We start from the raw sequence: 16,284 nt of genomic DNA on the forward strand, positions 1-16,284 counted from the left end.
AGATCTTGTTCCCCTTTTGAACGCCTTTTTAATACAACCTTACTTATCAAAAATAAATAAAAATAATAATAATAAATAAATAAAAAGGAAACAAAAAGACCAGAACTAATGTGGGTTGTGATAGTAAAGAAACAAATGGTAGCATGTGGTTTGACTGAGCAAAGGCTGCAGAAGAGCGAATGACCAAATTGAGTGATGTAACCACTCCCAAATAGTTGGGAAAAAGTTTAGTTGAATTGAGTTGCTACATTATTCCTTTGCCACTAGTGAAGTGCTTGTGTTAGAGACTACGTAATATAAAAACATTATTTTATTCTAGAAATTAAAAGAAGAATGTTAAAGAATAGGAATATCCTCCCATGTCCTTGGGTTTGAGAATTTGATAAATTTGACACTTAAAACAAACTCGGGCCCATCAAATCTACCGAGTCTTAATAACATAGTTGATGAAGGGTTTTGTTGTGGTAATGAAGAACGAGAGAAACTTCGATGGCAAGGAGAAACCCATTTCTATGCTTAAGTTCTCTATTATTTCTACTCTCTTTTGTTGGGTCTCAGGGAGAGATTATCGTTCTGTTGAGGAGATTGTTATTTTTTTGGCCTCTTTGAAGGCTTGAGGCTTTTTGTGGCCTTTTCATCTTGTTTCCATGGGTTTCGCTCCCCTTTGAGCGTTTTTTATAAAATTCTTACTTATCAAAAAAAAAAAAAAAAAAAAAAAAAAAGATTAACAGTTCTTTTAGAATTGATATTTTGATGTTGCTCTTGCATCAAAATCACAGTGATGGAAAAACTTTTTTTTTTGATAAGTACACAGTGATGGAAAAACTTATCCTCAAGTTTTAGTTTACCATGCTGAATAATCGTTTTCATTCTCTTTGCATCCGTTGTTCCATGTAATTGTACAATACATATTTATTGTTTTCCTACCCCCCTCCCCCCCCCCCCCCCCCCCCCCCCGGGCCAAGTTCTTACCCACTTGAGCCAACCCCTTGGGGTTGAATAATACATATTAGCTTTAACTGACTTAAAATAACTTGAATTTTGAACTTGGACTTGCAATCTGTTCCTCATCATCAAGCTAAAGCAGCAATACATTTTTGAACATATATCAATATCCTAATGTAATGTCTTATACCTTAATGTAGAAATATGCTAAGTGCTCCCATCTTGACCAACCTATTGTTTCGACAAAGTGTTTCACATTCAATAAAATTTTTCTTGATGTAATAATACTTCAAGTTTCTGTTATAAGACAAGTAAAGCTTTTCATGTTTCAATGTTATATGAATATTAATTTTATTCAAACATCCATTACAAATTTACGTGTGGGAAAAAAATAAATAGCGGTTGAAGATACCCTCTTAGAACGTTCATCTAAATATTGATTTTATGAATATATATTGACTATTATTGTCTAAAAAATCATTCTTAGGGTTCTTAAAACTTTAATTACTTTATGACTAAATAATTAATATATCTCACCACATCATTATCACTTGTTGAGGATGCATACATATTGCAATTTCAACTATTAATTTCTATGCATGTTTGTAACATTATACACAGGTATGCAAGAAACTCGGAATAAGCAACAAACGGTACTATAATCGGCTTCTTAACATGTTCTCTAGATGTGGCATGCATCTGCAGGCAGAAAGCCACAATCGGGGTGTCGCCTATCGTGTTTGGACATCTGGGAACTTCAATTCTGAAGCATCTGTTTTTCCGAGTAAATCAGAAAATCCATCTGATGAAAATGGTGCTTGTAATCCATGTGTTGGTTACCTAGATTTTCATGAGAAATCATCTCAAATCGTTCCAGACCCAGAATTAGAACTTTCAACTTCCAAAGATGATGTTAAAAACACTGGCGAGACTGAAACTAAAGCAATTGAACCAGAACTTTCTCAAGGCTCCGGGGCAGATGGTGAGTGTAAAACATTGTGCTACTTCCCGAAATTTAACCTATGAACTAAGTGATATAGTTTCTGATGCAGAACTTCCTATAGTGAGTGCATCTACTGTATCAAATGTTGCTCCATTAGAAACACCACCCCTTGCTTTGGCAACAGCCCCAAGAATTCGATCATATCAGAAGTATCCATGTCTTACTTTGGCTGCAGCTAGTGCTCAAAGGGAGCAGCGGATACTTCAAATATTACAGGTTTCTCCAGATACTCTTGTTTCTTCTGCTTACTAGGCTTCAATTTCCTTTATTTTTAGACCACTTTAATTTTTTTTACCCTTGCTTGAGCAGGAAGAGCAGTTTATCATAAAAGCTGAGCTACGTCGGCAGCTTGAGAGTTTTGAAAAGGATAAGCACACAGTGATGGATAGGAGGACCCTAGATCGTACCTTGAATAAGCTTCAGCAAGAAGGACACTGTAAATGCATTGGTGTTAGTGTACCCGTTATCACAAACTGTGGCCGCAGGCGTACAACGGATGTGGTTCTTCACCCATCGATTCATTATGACTCTCCGGAAGTATTGAGTCAACTTCATGATAGAATGAGGTCTTTTGAAATGGAAGTCCGTAGCCAAGGGTCATCTCGATTGAAGAAGGATCAATCGATTCCTGTATTGGAGGGTGTGCAGAGAATTCCAAAAAATGAAAAATTGGATGTCCAAGCGGAGAGATCAGAAGCCATGCGTGCCAATGGATTTGTACTGGCAAAAATGGTTCGCACAAAGCTGCTGCATACCTTTCTATGGGGTTACCTCAGTAGTTCACCTGGTTGGACAGACGCTTTAACATCTGGTAAACGCGGGTACGACCTTAAGAATTCTCACAGCACTTGTGAATTGTTTGCACTAGATGCAGCCATTAAGGCCATGCCTCTTGAACTGTTCTTGCAAGTTGTGGGGTCCACTCAAAAATATGAGGATATGATTGAGAAATGTAGGATCGGTTTGCGTCTTTCTGACCTTCCTGAGCAAGAGTACAAGTGTCTAATGGATGCTCAAGCAACTTGTCGCCTCTCATGGATTATTGACATTTTACGTCGTTTGAAGGTATGGTGATTGATCACGTCTTGATAAATTTAATGCATAATCAATGCTTTCAGCATGTTTACTTTGTCTTTATCAGACTGTTTTCCTGCTACATGCTTTACCCAAGTGAGCTGTGTACTTGAACAATGAGATCCTAAGCTTTGCCAATAATGTGGTCAGCACACTAATATCTGTATGTTAAATAAAAAGAAGAAATAAATAACTAAATAAAAAGAATGGTGCATTTCTGGCCTTGGAAGCTTCATTAGGTTGAGTATTTGGATGATTTCTGCAAAATTTAATCCAGATTTATCAGTTAGAATATGGTGCAGGATGATTGGAAATTTTAACACCATGTTATTAACTTTATTGGTTTTGTGTTTGGTATTTTAAATTTTCAGTCACTCGTCTTCTGTCGGCGGGTGTCTCCCTCTCTCTCAGTCACTCATAAGTAGATTGGTGTCCCTGTGTGTGTGTGTGTCTCTCTCTCACTCTCTCATAAGTAGATTGGTGTTATGTAGATAAGAATTTTTTTTTAAAATTTATTTTCTTCTTTAAATGTGAGTTTTTTATTTGAAAACTAGGATTGTTACTCCCTGTAGAATGCTTTCCTGTATATTTAGCTTCTGTGCTCATGTCATATGTCAACACTGCAATGCCTGACTTGTTGCGGATTCTATAACAGTTGATTCGGCTGGTAAGTGATGGACATTCGGAAGATGTATCCAAGGCCCCACATGCCACTCTTACACATGCATTGGAACTTAAGCCTTATATTGAGGAACCTGTCTTAATATATGCACCATCTTCAGATGTCTTTTCTCTTGATCTTCGCCCACAAGTCAGACATGATTTTATTCTTTCAAGCAGAAATGCTGTTGATGAATACTGGAACACTTTAGAGTATTGTTATGCTGCTGCTGATTCAAAATCTGCTTTACATGCATTCCCTGGATCTGCCGTTCATGAGGTGTGGTCAATGTTATTTTCTGTATATAATTATTTCTTTGAATATTATGTTGCTGAGAACTGTTGTGTACATGCTATTGCTTTAGCTATAATTTATGTTCATGCATGGTTGCAAGATATTGTTCATGTGTCTCTTAGATTTCTCAGTATGTTCCTTGCCCTTTACAATTTCTAATGATTAGAAACAACCAAGAAGTAAAAGGTCTTCACTATGATGAGAATCATCTTGTTTGTGACCCTCTGGATTGCTTGGTTTTAAAGAAGGACCCATTTAACAGAGGACAAAATCTTCAGGGTAATGAATATGTGCAATATGTTTGGTATGGCATGGGATCCAGCTTCTTATTTCCAAAGAAGCAGAGGTGTTCTATCTACTTCTTTCCATACTGCTACTGGTGCTACTAGTGCTGCCCCTGGCACTGTCATTGCTACTGCTATTACTACTACCACCACCACCACCACTGCCACTGCTATTTCTATTGCTATTGCTGTTACTACTCCTAGTTCTGTGTCTTTCACCATATTGTAGGATTAATATCAAGAGAAAGATGCAAGAAGGCTGCCTCTGTAAGTAAGCTCCTGTGAATTGTATGTCTGATTTCATATCAATCGTTACTGTGGTTGTGTTTGTTATCTTTCATTTCTAGTGCATTAGTAAACAAGAAGAAATAGATTTGACTTCTTTAAATGTATGCTATGCTTCATACTGGGTATGTCATTAATGGCAAGCCATAGCTCATCACATTCTAATGTTGATACATATTTGTGCTATTTTTCTTGTGTAGAGTTATTGTTGATCTTTGGCTCCTCTTCTTAAATTAAAGTTCCTACATGAAAAAATTAGATCTATGAGTTCCATAATATGAAGATGATACAGAATTGCACCTCTTTTTCCATTTTCCTTTTGGTGATGATTTCTGCTCATGTAACTTTTTTCCTCATTCATGTTCTCTCAATTTTATTGCATTTTCCTTTCTTCTGCTTTATGTTTGAATGATCATTAAGATTGTTATTCAGGTATTTCTTTTCAAATCATGGGCCTCAGCCCGGGTTATGACAGCAGATCAGCGTGCCAAGCTCCTCAAGCGTATAGTGAATGATGACCCGACCAAAAAGCTTTCATTCAAAGAGTGTGAGAAGATTGCAAAGGATCTTAATTTGACATTAGAGCAGGTTAGATTATATTTCACCTTTCTGAACATATTCCCATTTCTTGTTGGGAAAAATTACGAGTCATTCAATAGATTATGAGATCACTTGCTATTGAATATTTTCTAATGATCCACCAGGGCACTGGATGATGTCTTTGGGAGTTTATCATACCTGATTATGTTGCTTCATTGGACGGTTTCTAACATCTAACATGTTTTGTTTTCTGTGAGCACTTGGACTGAAATATGGTCATTTGGTTTGGCTACTTTATTTATCATATTGATGTAGCATACCACATGCCCCAATTTGCAAGTTGATCAAGATTAGTAACCCCGTTGGACTTCAATATGGATGATAAGTCTCATTCTTAGATGAAATTGATGAGTCTGGAAAAATGTTATTTTGCATGAAAATCATTCAAGGGAGTCCAATAACATTAAGTCTTAATCAGGTGTAATTTGATTTTGACTCTGAACAATATTGAGACTGTCTTGTAGACCCATTTGGTGGCTGGATGCATGGTTCACTATGCCAATTTTTTTTTTTTTTACTTTGACTTTCTATTTTGAAACTAGAATGTTTTATGATTTAGGCATGTACTTGATTGTTACTTTAATTTTTTCCATTGCCCACATAGAAACAATGTCTCCTTGCATTGTAAATTTTTTTGGAATGTGAAGTTGTTCGAATGCTCTCCATAGTCCTTTCCATGCCTAGGTACATGGAGGGCCGCTTACCATGACACAATCAACACATTAAATGACGAAAATGCAACAACACCGGCTTCAATTTTTAATTCCATTTTCCGAGAATGCAATGTTGACTACAATTGTGAAATACAATTGCTAAAAGGAATTTTATGAAATATGTGCCAGCTTAGCACTGATAATCTTTTGGGAATTGAGGGACTCTATTTTTTCACTGATATTTTATTTTATCTGTGCTCACATGCACCGTACATTAACTAAGGATATGCTTACTTCCCCTTTCCATCTTCAGTCAATACTCTAAAGTTGTTGACTGGTTCACTTGTAAGTTGTAGACTTTTTTCTTAAGTTCTCTTTTTCTTTCCTAATTTCTGTCTATCATCTATTATCCTTAAATAGTTTAAGATAAGGCCTTTTGGCTTGAACTGAATTGATGTTATTATCAACAGTGTTTAGCACGGTCAAGCTTTGATTGGCACCCTGCTCAGTACATTGTTTTTTAATCAATAGCAACTTCTTAGTACAATACTTGGTTGATTTTAATTGTTCACATTTACCTCCTTTGTGGCTAGGGATGGCAACGGGGTGGGTTTGATTAAGCTCTACCCCGCCCCGTTAACAAAAACTACATACCATCCCCGCCCCGAACCCGGGACTGGTTTTTCCTGGCAATCCCATCCCCGCCCCGTAACAGTCCGTTTATACACACAGACAGAAACTCCCACATAGATTCTACCACTTGTTGCAGAAAAAGAAGATGAACAAACACACACGAACACAATGCCAATTAACCCCCACAAATATTTCACAAACCACACCATTCACTTTCGTCACCAGAGTATTAATTCAATTTTTAAAGAGAGAGGAAGGAAAGCAGTGATGGATTTGTGAGGGCTGATCTGATTGATCTGAAGAGCTTGGATGATCAACTTGAGAGACAACTCAACATGGCATGGACCATGGTAAACAACATGACTAAGACGACTCCACTGCCACCGGCACCACCATGGAGATGCATGTGAGAGATTGATCCTTCCAAGGCGGATGATGGGAGAACTTGTCAGATTCATTGTGTGTGGAGTATGGCAGTACGGTGTTGCAAGATTCACTGTGAAAGATTTTTGGAGTGTGGTGGCGGCTAAGAAATTGTAAGCCCAGAAAAAACCCTAAAAGAAGTGAGAATAAGAAATTGTGTTATAAGTGTACAAGGCGTGTACGAATATAACTTAATATGTAATCAGGGTGGGGCAGAATCAGCACAAATCCGTCCCCGCCCCGAACCCGAGTCGGGTTTTACTTTTAAATACCAAGCACACCCCTAATCCATTTAAAGACCCATCCCCACCCCATTAGGGGCGGGGCAGGGCGGATCGAATTGCCACCCCTATTTGTGGCCACCTTTGCTCTTCTAGTTGTCTTGGAATAATCTCTCAATTTGTTAAGGAATATATTGGGCTTGAAATGACACTTAATTTGGCTGTTTGAGTCTTCTTGAGACATTTAAAATGCCACTTGCAGGTACTTCGTGTCTATTATGACAAGCGACAGAAGCGTCTTACTAGATTTCAGGGAGTTTTAAATGCCGAAGGGGAGGATTGTCATCCACAAAAAAGTAGACATGCTTCATCTTCACGGAAAAGAAAAAGATCTTCAGAAGAAAGGTCATCAAAGCGCGTAAAGGCTGACAGTGTGGATGCACATTCAGGCGAGCAGAGGCTTACCAAATTATCAAATACTGATGGCCAGTTCACAGAACAAAATCTCTCTTTAACTTCTTTAGAAGAGCATGACAATCATTTACAAACGTATCGCAATGATAGTTTTACAGAAGCTATGGAAGAGGCAGCATTAAATGATGAAGGCGAGGAGAATCATTCTTTTCTTCATGAATGTGCCCTTTCAAGGCTGAAGCCAACACGTCAAAAAAGGTTCCCATGGACAGAAGAAACAGAGAGGTAAACAAAAGGGACAAATTGAATTTTATCAGTAGGCTACACCGACAATCTGCCAAAGCAATCATTTTACATACTGAAATAATAATTGGATACTTTCCAACTACAAATTATTGTCTTGATAGTTCCATGCCAATGAAGGCATTACATCAGGGATTTTTATTTTTGTTTTATTATTATTATTAATTTTTTTTGGGGGTGGGGAGTGACTTTAAGGATACAATTTTTTTTAATAACCTGTTACCTGATGGAGGGAGCCTGAGAATTCCCTCCATTTTATGCACGATTGCCTATGCAGTCGGTAATGTCAATGTGGTCTACTTGACACTTCAAATTCTTCTTTCAATCTGGAGTTATTTTGTGTTTCACTAATAAATTTATCTATCAGGAAATTGGTGATCGAATATGTAAGACACCGTGCTGCTCTTGGGCCGAAATTTCATCGCACAGATTGGCCTTCACTTCCAAATCTTCCTGCTCCGCCAAATTACTGTAAAAGAAGAATGTCATTATTAAACCGTAATTTAAAGTTTAGAAAATCTATAATGAGACTTTGTAACATGCTTAGCGACCGATATGCCAAGTACCTGGTTAAATCCCAGAACGAAAATATTAACAGTGGCGATCGTGGAGTTATGGTTTGGGATTCTTCCTTTGGGCAAGATTGTAGCAGGAATTTCTCTAATTGTGCTGAACATACTGAGGTGTTGGATTTCGAGGAACGGTGGGATGATTTTAACAGCATAAATATAAAAACAGCCCTTGATGAGGTTCTCCGATACAAACAAATTGCTAAACTGGAGGTCTCTAAAGGAGTCAGATCTGTATCCAAGGAATGGTCAGATCTACCTATGGATGCTGAAAGACATGTAAGTTCCACATTCCTTGTACAATTGAGGTGTGGTTTTAGATAACATTTATGTGCCTTACTGTTAATCCTGCTATTTATCTGGGTCACGACTCAGGTGAGCTTGAGTGTCCCTTTTAGTAAGTTAATGCTCAGAGAACACAGTTCACTAAACTGATCTGATTAGTTTTTATTCAGTTTTATTTAGTTTTAGGATGACTTGGCAGATTCTCTGACATTTTATCAGAAAGATACTGTGTGTGTGTGTCATTAATGACACGTTCTAAGGTCAGGAATCTCTTTTTAAATCTCAGAGCTTATCAGAATGGTTATATGTGCATCTGCAGATGTCCTGCTCATATATATATATATATATATATTTTTTTTTATCATTTTATATTTTGTAGCATTGTAGTATCCACCCTTAGTTTGTATAGGTGTCTACTGGTGCATCATTCAGGTCAATTCGGTTTTTTGTACCTTTGAATGCTTGTGGAAGCTAGCTTCTGTCTTATTTTTTTTTTTCTCTTTTTTGCTTCCAGGATCCCCAGGGAACTCATTTGGTTTCATCACCCACTTCTATTGAGGAATTTCAGAACCATGATGGAAAGGTTAAAGTTTCTGGTCGAAGATCAAGGTGTCACCACTTTCCTCGAAAGTATACCAAGCTTTTAAATGAAGGGGTTGATTTTGGCAGACGAGCCTGTGAATCACTGGCAGTTTCGAATGCTTCAGAGCTGTTTAAGCTCGTCTTTTTGAGCTCAGCAACAGCTGCAGAGGTGCCAAATTTGCTAGCTGAAACATTACGGCGTTATTCGGAGCGTGATCTTTTTGCTGCCTTTAATTACCTTAGAGAGAAGAAAATTATGGTAAATATTGTTCCTCCACTTCTTGTGTTTACTGTAGGGTGGTTGATGGGGGTGTGCATGTTGGTATCAATCTAAGTATTGGACCTGCTTAAGTCTACATATCTAAATTGAGAAATGATTATGCAACGAATATAATTGTTTATGTTACTATTATTTCTATATATATATACACATATATTTTCATTTTGTCAAGAGCTAGTGTGCATCTTATAAATTATTTGATACGCTGATGAACAGTACGGTCCATATATACATATTTATCTCAGTTAAATAAAAAGCAGTAAATTAAAATTGATATTTCAGTGGGAATTTTACCATAAAATGCCAGCGCATGTAGGGTTTGACTGATATAGATCACAGCTGCAAAAAAGATTTGCCATATAGATGGGGTTGGCCACATGAATTCTCTTTTTCTATTCTTTCCTATTATACACCATGTCTCCTCTAATATTTGATTATTATTTTTTTTGAAAAAATATTTTTAACTACTTCATCTTATGTAAGTCTGGGTTGGCCTCCTTCACGATTATCTTCTGGGAAATCAACTCCCTCTCCTAGGTGCATCTTTGGATCTTTTTTGCCTATGACCGTATCACCTAAGCCCACTTTCTCTAACTTTATTATTAATAGGTGCTACAGTTGTAAGTGCTATTCCTAGCTTTTCAATCTCTTGTTCTTTACCTATGAAGCACCGAAATGCTCTCAGCATGCGACGTACACGTGTTTGACACTGACACGCCCGACACGGACACGCGTGTCCTAGGCTCGGACACATGTCCGACATCTTGAAAACGTATCCTATTTTTATTCTTAACAAAAATGGGTGGACTCGCCGGCGACATGGGGAAGGACACGGCCACTCAGTTTGGTAAACGCTTTTTCTTTTTTTGAACAGAGAAGAAGATGTGTATATATTCATAATCTATATTTAATACACAAAGGAAAAGATGCATGGAAAAATTCAAGATATACTTCATGATATAAACTGACAGAATACAGATCTGTTATCTTTTGTGGAGATTGTGTTCTTCTATTCCGCCTTTGTCGAGCTGAAATTTTGGGTAGTTGAGATTTGAAATTTTCAGTGAGACGAATTGGAGATATAAAAGATGAAACAATGAAGGAACGTGGAGAGATGAGGAGAAGAACGAAGAGAGAAACAGAGAGAGATGTGATTATAGGGAGTAAACTTTTTGGTGACAAGGCTAAGACTATACGTTTTGGAAATAAAAATATATCTTTATTTTTTAATCAAATTTGGGCCAGGACACCTATATATATTTTAAAAAATACGGGATATATAGCGGGCTTAATTTAAATGAGCTAAGGATAGAGGAGAAATATAGAAAAATATAATTTATATATATATATATATATATATATATATATAAAATAAAATTATATTATTATATTATTGCCGTATCCTCGCCGAGTCCATGTCCTACTTTTTTGAAATTTGGCCGTGTCCATATCGTATCGTACACGTGTCCCGTATCTGTGTCCATGCTTCCTAGTTCATTACTAATCCTATCTATTCTAGGCTTCTGGCCAGTCCTATCATCCGTAGTAGCATCCTCATTTCCGCTACATGAATGTGTTGTTTTGTTTCTTTATTATAATATAGTTGGCCTAATAACCATCCTATAGAAATTTTATTTTAATTTATTTGATATTCGTTTGTCACGTAGGATAGTAGATACAACGCTTGCCTCCACACTCCAATCCTACGTAATCACCATCTGTCTCCCCATGTTTTTGTATATTGACCTAAATAACGAAAGTAGTTATTTTTGGCAACTCTTTGGTCTTAAATTATAACATTTATGTCCTTATTTTCTGCTACTTTGTCAAATTTACATTCCATATATTTTGTTTTAGTTTTACTAATTTTTAGACCTTTCGCTTCTAAAGTCCTTCTCTATGCCTTTTACTTTGTCGCCAAGGCTTCCTTTAAGATTATGCAATAAAACTATGTCATCAACAAACAATATACACCATGAAATGTTTTCTTGGTTATCTTTTCTATGTCATCTAACACTATCATAAATAGATATGGATTTAACCCTGATCGTTGGTGTAATCTTACATTTTATTTAGAATTCACTAGTTTATCTACATGGAGTACAAACTTTAGTGAATGTTTCACTACACATATCCTGAAAAAGATTTTAGATGTTTACAAGGACTTGTTTTCTTTATAGAGCCCCAAAATTATGTCCCTTGGCAATCTATCATATGCCTTTTCTATTTCTATAAAATCCATGTGCAAGTCTTTTTGTTTACTCCTACACTCTTCTATTAATTGTCTTATTAAGTATATGGTTTCCATAGTAGATCTACCTAGCATAAATTTGAATTGATTATCGGATATTGAGGTTTCTTTCCTCTTTGTTCGATTCTCCTTTCCTATAGTTTTTCATTGTATGACTTATTAATTTAATTCCTCTATAATTTCCAGAATTTTGTATATCCCCTTTGTTTCTGTAAATTGGTATTATGGTACTTTTCCTCCATTCACTTGGCATTCTTTCTTCTTTTAATATTTTTATTAAACAACTTTGTTAACCATTCGATTCCTATTCTCCCTAAAATTCTCTAAGCCTGTATAGGTATATTATCAGGACCTATTGTTTTTTTATAACACATTTTCTTATGTGTGTCATCTACTTCTTTAATATATTAATTTCATTTACCCATCTTGTGTAAGGTTATTTACTTACGATTTCTTCTCTAGTATATTCCTCATTTAGTAAGTGTTGAAAGTAATTTTTTGTTTCTTTCTACTACATCTTTTTCTTTAACTAATATTATTTGATCTATATTTTGATACATCTAACTTGATTCATATCTCCTTTTCTTCTCTAATATTGTTTGATCTATATTTAATACACCTAACTTGATTCATAACTCTCTCACACACAATCAGATTGGGTCCCTCTCAGTTACATATGGGAAAATCTAATTGGTCTTTAACCTGCGCGTATTTCACTTCTGTTCTTATTGTTTGTGTTTTATGTGTTCTTCTATCTAAGTATTTACTTTCTTCTTCTTGGGCAGGTTGGTGGTTTTAGCAATAATCCTTTTGTACTTTCTCAACAGTTCTTGCAAAGTATATCTTCATCTCCATTTCCAACAAATACTGGGAAAAGAGCTGTTAAGTTTGCTAAGTGGCTTTATGAAAGAGAAAAGGATCTGATGGAAGGGGGCGTTGATCTAACTGCAGATTTGCAGTGTGGGGATGTTTTCCATTTGTGCGCTCTACTTTCTTTAGGAGATATCTTAATTTCACCATGTTTGCCAGATGAAGGGGTTGGAGAGGCCGAGGACTCAAGAACCTTGAAACACAAATTGGATGACAATGAATTCTGCAGCAGCAATAAGGCTAAGAAATTGAAATCTTCCTTGCCTGGGGAAGGTGAGATTATTTCTCGCCGTGAAAAAGGTTTCCCTGGTATTAGATTATCCATAAGTCGTGCTACTATTTCAAGAATCGATGCCATGGAAATGTTCAAAGATGGGGATTTCCACACCCACACACTTCTTTTTGGTGAAAATGATCAAGCCAATACTAATTCGAGTCTTAAAATTAGCAGCATTCCTTTTAATTCCGATCATATGAAAGGAATCCTTAATGTTGGGGAAACCACTCCTACAGTACTCGCTGCGGGTGATTCACCATGGGAAGCTATGACAAACTATGCTGAACATCTGACGTCTTCACCTGGTAATCTAGAACATGCAAGTGCTTTCTGTCCTGAGCTCTTTAGGACTGTTTACTCAGCCATTCAGAAGGCTGGTGACCAAGGTTTGAGCATGGAAGAAGTTTCCCAGGTCATGCACACGCAGGGTATGTGATGTATTTCCTCTACGTGTGTGCTTTTGGTGTGTCTTCGTCGACTTACTGCAAAGATTTATTAATGTATGCGTTCCAATATTTATAGAATTTAGGTGTTTCTATTCAGGAGAAAAGAAACCAAAACTTATTGTTGAAGTGCTTGAAGCATTTGGGCGAGCTTTAAAGGTTAGTTTTACTGATTATTTAGCAATTCAATTGAATTTTCACTCATCAATCTCTCAACCAATAAGTGATAGAATAATGCATTTGTGGTACTTTGATACATGCGGCCCACACATCGGTGGGAGGAAATTACCTTCCTAGGGCATCTCCCATGCTTACTGTACGTGTTCTTTGTAATACATCATCCTGATTAGAAACAAGTGAGTTTACCGAGTCTTATTTAGCCACATCTGCATAGCAGCCAAGTTTTGCATATACAAATTTCTCAGACCCCTGATTAACCGGATTTCAGTGATCTTTGTGGAAAGAATTTTTGGGGTCAGTGTTCTTTTGTGCTGAAGCAGGCTATGTCATTCTTTTATGGATGAAGCAATCTGTGATATTTTTGTATGGATGAAGCAGGCTGTGTTATATTTTTTTTATGAGTGAAGCAGGATGTGTGATTTGACTTTATAAGCATGAGAGGAGAAGAGGTTTGAAATTGTTGAGGGAGTTTTGTTTTTAAACTTATTTAATGTTCTCACTTGTTTCATGGCTTGTGTAGCTAAGCTAACTCAATTTTACTGTCAAGAAGTCTAGACCTAATATTCTAATCCTTCGACCACATTATATGAGATCGTTTGTGACCAGATATTGGAGTTCGATTCTAATTTATTGCTTTTATCACAGGTCAATGCTTATGATTCTGTCCATGTTGTTGATTCTTTATATCGGTCCAAGTATTTTTTGACCTCAATGGCCAGTCCTTGTCAAGATCTTAAGGTATCTCCACCAACAAATTCCAAAGAAATAATTAATGATGGGGACCTGAACCTTGAGCCAGAGAAGCATGAAGTTGATGGCAATAATTTACGGAAGGAAACAAGCATGAATACCGATGAGGTGCACAAAGTCACCATTCTAAATCTTCCTGAAGAGGCTTCTCAGCCCTCAAGTGAAATCCAAAGTACCAGCGAGCTCAAAGGCTGTATGCTGGCCCAACTTAATTCATTGGGAGGGGATCATGAGGATGAAACCTTTGAATTCAAATCTGTTGATTCTAAGTTATGTAGGCCAATATTGCCTTGGATAAATGGAGACGGTACCATTAACAAGATTGTTTACAAGGGACTTGTACGCCGTGTTCTTGGAATTGTGATGCAAAATCCAGGCATATTAGAGGTACATGATTTCTGTTTTGAGCTTTAGGTTTGTGCGAATTCCATTCGGTTAATTTGCATAACCTTTCTTTTCATCTTTAGTCGCAGGTCACCATGTGGCAAAGAGAAAAAAGTACAATGTAAAGTAGAAACTTCTGATTTAACCTTGTAGATGTGTAGAAGTCGGGAAACTGTAGTAACTTTTAATATCAACATATGTTGCAAGCGATTTGAAAATCTGCAAATTGGTTTAAATATGAGAACAACATTGATGACTCCTGATGATGGGGATCCTAACGTGATTGTACGAGGATGGGGCTGCTAGTGACGTGTATGCTTTTGTATTAGCTATGACTTCTCTAGGTTCTCTTGGTCAATAATTATTTGGCAGACCATCATTTAGTGGATGGTTAGGATTATGGGATCAGGTGACTTCCCTTTAGTGTTTGCTTTTATTAAGCTGGTGGTTGGTTTTGCATTCCACAATCTGTGTGTGGTTCTGTTTGGTGTGTTATGTGCTACAGTGGTAGTATCCTTTTTTATTTTTATTTTTGAAGTTTTTATTTATTTTTGTCTTAGAATAAGATCTTATCAACTCAAATCACTAAAATTGTTATCCGGTGAAATTGGACCATGACATTCAGTTTACCCCATCCTTTCACCTTTCTTCTTTGGAAAGTTTGTAGATGTCTCTTGGAGTTACATTACTTTGTCATTATGTTTGGAAGATAACTAGGTCTTGGTTAATATTTACAAAGCTTTTGACATTGATTTCAGCAGACATTGATATAATTTTTAATTATGGTTGCAGGATGATATCATCTGGCAAATGGATGTAATAAATCCTCAGGTTTGCTATTTAATTTCCCAGTTTCAAAGGAATAATACTTACTTTCATCCTCACACAATCTGTTCACCCAGGTGGACGGACAGACGCACTCCCAGATTGCAATTAATTTGACATTTATATTTATTTATTTTGCCTTTTCTCATGTGAACAAAATAGTGATGCATTGATTTAATTATTCTCAGAGCTGCAGAAAACTGATGGAGTTGATGGTTCTGGATAACCATATCATTGTGCGGAAGATGCATCAGGCTACATCCAAGGAGCCCCCCGCCATACTCCAGAGTCTTCTTGGGAGCAGCTTCAAAAAATCGAAGATGATTTGCCGAAAGCACTTCTTTGCTAATCCCACAAGCACTACCTTACTGTAGAGGTTTTTTTCTTCATGTCCTCTCCTTTTGTTACAGGGACCTCCTTCAGAGCAGGGTGAATGTTCGTTTTGGTAGAGCCCCAATGGTTTGTAGTAGGTTAGTGGTGGTTGAAGTGATGAAGAAGGGTTTAACTGACATCACTTGTTAAACATAGAAATATGTATAATTATATTCCTATCCTACATATATATATTTATATATTAATTTCCTTAGGTTCTACCCTGTTTTTCTGTATCATGAAAAATCAACAGTTGTATGTTGAACTTCAATGTAAAAGTTGCTTCAGGGTTTTGAACTTCCATGTCAAGCAGAAGAAATTCTCTCCACTGTGATGCTTGGAGATTAATGGACCATTGATTCAAATCTTTAAATATGATTATTATAAATCTATATTAAAACTCCAAATTGGAATTTGAAAAGG

General features: G+C 36.6%; 1 protein-coding gene across 3 annotated transcripts in view; it reads left to right on the forward strand.

Moving 5' to 3' along the window:
• Positions 1 to 16,162, forward strand: part of LOC132287005 (uncharacterized) — a 33,507-nt gene extending 17,345 nt beyond the window's left edge. For all 3 annotated transcript variants that reach the window (XM_059789462.1, XM_059789463.1, XM_059789464.1), the window contains 13 exons: positions 1,567 to 1,927; positions 1,998 to 2,164; positions 2,258 to 3,013; positions 3,678 to 3,962; positions 4,979 to 5,134; positions 7,339 to 7,775; positions 8,161 to 8,641; positions 9,162 to 9,488; positions 12,546 to 13,335; positions 13,451 to 13,509; positions 14,176 to 14,667; positions 15,457 to 15,495; positions 15,678 to 16,162. In XM_059789462.1, coding sequence (XP_059645445.1) covers positions 1,567 to 1,927; positions 1,998 to 2,164; positions 2,258 to 3,013; positions 3,678 to 3,962; positions 4,979 to 5,134; positions 7,339 to 7,775; positions 8,161 to 8,641; positions 9,162 to 9,488; positions 12,546 to 13,335; positions 13,451 to 13,509; positions 14,176 to 14,667; positions 15,457 to 15,495; positions 15,678 to 15,863 — 4,536 coding nt within the window. In that variant the 3' untranslated portion in view covers positions 15,864 to 16,162. The remainder of the gene's footprint in view (positions 1 to 1,566; positions 1,928 to 1,997; positions 2,165 to 2,257; positions 3,014 to 3,677; positions 3,963 to 4,978; positions 5,135 to 7,338; positions 7,776 to 8,160; positions 8,642 to 9,161; positions 9,489 to 12,545; positions 13,336 to 13,450; positions 13,510 to 14,175; positions 14,668 to 15,456; positions 15,496 to 15,677) is intronic.
• Positions 16,163 to 16,284: the final 122 nt, after the last annotated feature.

The sequence above is a fragment of the Cornus florida genome, unplaced genomic scaffold (assembly GCF_030987335.1).
Source record: "Cornus florida cultivar Cherokee Brave unplaced genomic scaffold, ASM3098733v1 CherokeeBrave_3.0.0_Hap2_Chr11, whole genome shotgun sequence".
NCBI lineage: Eukaryota > Viridiplantae > Streptophyta > Magnoliopsida > Cornales > Cornaceae > Cornus > Cornus florida.